Genomic DNA, 3,985 nt, shown 5'->3' with positions numbered 1-3,985 from the left:
TCAGGCCCAGTGATGGACAGAAGAAACAGGATATATTTATACCAACAGCCGAGCAGCTGATCACTGTGCTACGTCGTGATTAAAGACACCCAATTACGGCAATGAACAGTGTCGTAATTACGTTCCTTAATCACATTCTGGAGGTCTAATTGCCTTAACGATGTGTTTCATTAAGTGAATGTAGGTATTACAGTCGACAGTTTTCATACACAGTTGTTTTCAAATTAACATATTATTAGACATCGTCATGGAAATTGTTTTAATAATCATAATTAAGGGCTCCCGAGCTTTGCCATGTAATACTAACAGACACTGTCTTATAGCCCCAGGGCAGTGTTGCCCCCCACGTCTGGCCTTCGCTCCCAAGACTTGGTGTGACTTTGCAGCTCACTGTCCAGTAAAGCTATATACCGCTTTTGATGGAGCAGAAAATGATCAACTCATTATCGTTTTTCGGTATATTTGGCATATGGTTAGGTTCCGAAGATCACAATCACTTTTTTATGCATGCTAAAACCTATACCTCAAAACCGAAATTAGTACATATACAACAACGTAGTCCTATTTCTTCAAGTGGGCCAATATTTAAGGAGCAATACACATAGACTAGTAACAGAAAACATAATTCCTTAGTTGAAATTGAGTTAATACCGTATTTAATTTCACCCCAAAAAATAGTGTCAAGTCTAAATTGTATAGTAAAATAGTTTTTGGCCTCTGGTTTGTTCTCTTATCTCACTCCACTTTCAGTGACACCAGACGAGCAGACGGATATATTAGTGTTGTTCAAAATATTTTAATAAAGCTTTCCAACACATAAACATATACAAATGGCCCTCTTTACTCATATATGAACTAATGTATCTACAATAATCCACAGCTTGACCTGACAACGCGCCTGGTCCCTCCAGACCTCGGCCTTATTGCATGAGTGCTTGTGAGAAAACGCAAATGATACAGCCACGTCGGTGACGCAGAATACAATGTACCATGCAAACAAAACAACGAATCAATAAATTAAAAGGACAAATCCATCTTAAGGACATGATCGATACAAGCTTTAGAGATCCATCTGAAATGTCATTATATTACATTGCCAAGGAAATAGTCAATGTAGGCTTGCAAGTGTTAACTCTGTTAATGAGTTGCCTATAACGTTTTGAGTGTTTAAAAACTATAAATTATTATTCTCTTTACTTTTCCTTTAACGACATTCCTCTATGCTCAATAAATTCACGAAATATACGACCGGTAGCCTAAGGAAAACAGCAAACGTCTTTAAGTTAAATAAAGTAAATAAAGCAGCAAGATTGTGGTTTCTTAGGTAAGCTAATCTTCAAGAAAGTTTTCCATCTATTCAAGTGAAATGGTCGCATGTTGTCAGGTCACACATCTCTCCATATAGGGTCCATTTGCGCAAGTGATAAACAACTGTCACTCCTGCAACACTTGCAGCCACTCAAATTCTGTTTGGTTTTCACTTTCATTCATACAAGCACTTAAAGGATGCTTTATATACACAATCAAGTATTGTCTGAACAAAAAGCGCTTCTTTGAATGCATTTGTAAATGTTATAAAAGTATTCATCGGCATACTTCTCTCGATCTCTAGCCTACTGCCTTGCCTGCAATCTCTCCTCTCCAAAGTCCTTGTGTTTAAAAAGAGTTGATGTTGTTTTTCTCATGTGCTTCTCTAGTATAGAGTCTCTCTACCAGCCGCTTGTTGTGATGAAAGTTAAGGCTTGTCAGGGCAATGTTTACACAGGCTGGAGGTGATATTGTTGAAAAGGGCACATTTGTCGGGACAGGAGGCAAGAGACGCTGGCACTCCGGTGGGGAACGGGGGGTACCCAGGCGGCGGCTCGTACGCACCTAAGCCCGGCGGAGCAGCGAGGGCTGTGGTGGCCGGTATGGAGGCGGCGGAGATGGCCTGGCCTTGGTTGAGATAGGCCACCAGCCGTCTCATCTCCTCCAGGGCCTGTGCCTGCATGAGGATGTAGTTTTTGGCGAGCAGCAAAGTGGCGATCTTAGAGAGTTTACGCACCGAGGGGCTGTGCGCGTACGGGATGACCCCGCGCAGCTCGTCCAGCGCGTCGTTCAGGTCGTGCATCCTCCGTCTCTCCCGGGCGTTGATGTTCAGCCTGAGGGTCTTCTGCTCTTTCTTCTTCCCCTCGGGTTTACCCGCGGCTACCGTCCTCCCGTCGGCCAGGAGAACCATCTCACACCTGCCTGCGTCACTGTCATCGTCTTCTTGGCTCTGCTCTCCACCACTGCTCTCCGCCGCCGAGGTCCTGTTCTGACCATTCTCCCCGTATTTCACACACAACGATCCGGTGGGCAGACCCAACGGTCCCCCTCGACCCCCCGGCAGTCCTCCGGGCTGAATCGGGTCCGAGTCGGTCTGGTGGTCGAAACAGTTGATCGGAGATTGGCGGTCCCCCCTGGGAGGCGGATCGATACCGACCGGCGCCGACCTGAAGGAGTCATGCATCTTCTTGTTGGAGACGGCGCTTTGGAGAGTTTTGTGAAAAATGTCTCCGCCGGGTCCGTTCAAGTTCATCCTCCTGTCCATAGTCTTCCCCGGGTCCTCTTGGTTGTATGGCTTTTGTTTTTGGAGACTAAATCCGGTGTTGTCTCTTGTAAAGTTTCTTGCCTGTGCATGCGCTGTCAGTGCAGTGACTCTTGATAGCTTGCTCGGCTTGTCAATGGAGGTGTGGAGACGCCGTGCATGCTCTCCCTCTCCAAGTGCTGCACTTCTGCACTCTGCAATGCTCGCCTTGCTTATCTCGCTCTGATTCACCTTCCCCAGATCTCCACAGTGATCAGCATCACGATGCAAGACGCATGAGCCTTTTACATCATTATCTCCAGGCGGGTTATTAATATAAAGAGGATTCGCCTATTGGGACAGAGCTCTCTTTCTCTCTCCCCCCTCTCTCTCTCTATCTCTCTTCACCCAATCAGGTTAACGTTTTAATTAATGGGATTTATTAAACAGTGACAAACAATCCCGCGTGCGCTTTCTCTCTCTGTCCCCTCTCCGTCTCGCTCCACGCGCACTCCGTTGTGATCGGAGGCTGCTTACAGCTTTATAAAGGATGCTTAGGTCTATTATTCGGGCAACCATCTGTATACACGCTTGAGTACATATGTTTGCCAGGCGCTGGGTCCTATTAGAACCCAGCCACTCGCCTTTTAAAAGTGACATGTGTGGCGACATTCACCCGTCAGTGCGCAATCTAAATGCACCTCTCCGTTTGAGAATGATGGATACGTCAGGGGGGTAATAGAACTCTTTATTGACTGGCCCATAGAGACACTCGAGACAATCTAAATCCTCAAGTGTGCGCTTTTCTCTACGGCTTGCTTTCTTCTCTGTCTTCGTCAAAAGCCCTCAATCTGCATTGCAATATGATATACCATGCACTCGAAATTAGTCATAGCTAGGCTTCTTGTTTTAATTCTGGCTTTTAGAGGCAAGAGCCATTTGTTATGGTTGCTTCAAAGTTTATTAGAGTTTAACTCTGATTTATATCTGGCTTAAACTGCATGTGTCTCGAGAACAGCAGACCCACAGAGTAACGTTATCGTTTCACTATTTCCAATAAAAAGCGTTTGAGGTTAGTCTTTGACAATCGAAGTTGCGGTAGGTCCTACTGGTGGAATCGCATGCGGTGTGTCTCATTGTAATTCTACAGTTTAAGCATATACAACACACCCAACGCATTCTTGCCATGCCCACAGAGAGAGATTGTATTTACCTTAAACTAAAACTGAATCATGTTATCATAATACACTCAGATTTCATTTTATTCTGCTTTCATTTAAGTTGGTAATAACACAGTATTCTCCACTAAATTGCCCATATAAGTTAACTCATTACCGTACGATTATTTATAGATTATAGATGGTTTGGACTTTATCAACCTCGACTGCAGAGAAAATCTCAAAATGCCCCTTTAGCATGTCAGTTGGATATTGCTTG

At 44.6% G+C, this 3,985-nt stretch overlaps 1 protein-coding gene across 1 annotated transcript; it reads right to left on the bottom strand.

Annotated features, from left to right (window-relative positions):
• Nucleotides 1-1,735: 1,735 nt before the first annotated feature.
• Nucleotides 1,736-2,572, bottom strand: bhlhe22 (basic helix-loop-helix family, member e22; the record flags this gene model as incomplete). Its single annotated transcript, XM_080543404.1, has 1 exon — nt 1,736-2,572. One exon carries the CDS (start codon nt 2,570-2,572, stop codon nt 1,736-1,738), a length of 837 nt encoding a protein of 278 aa, XP_080399530.1.
• Nucleotides 2,573-3,985: the final 1,413 nt, after the last annotated feature.

The sequence above is a fragment of the Nansenia antarctica genome, assembly GCF_963989245.1.
Source record: "Nansenia antarctica genome assembly, chromosome: 12".
NCBI classification, from domain to species: domain Eukaryota; kingdom Metazoa; phylum Chordata; class Actinopteri; order Argentiniformes; family Microstomatidae; genus Nansenia; species Nansenia antarctica.
The sequence above is the reverse complement of the archived record's forward strand: the minus strand, read 5'-3'. Positions and strand labels throughout refer to the sequence as shown.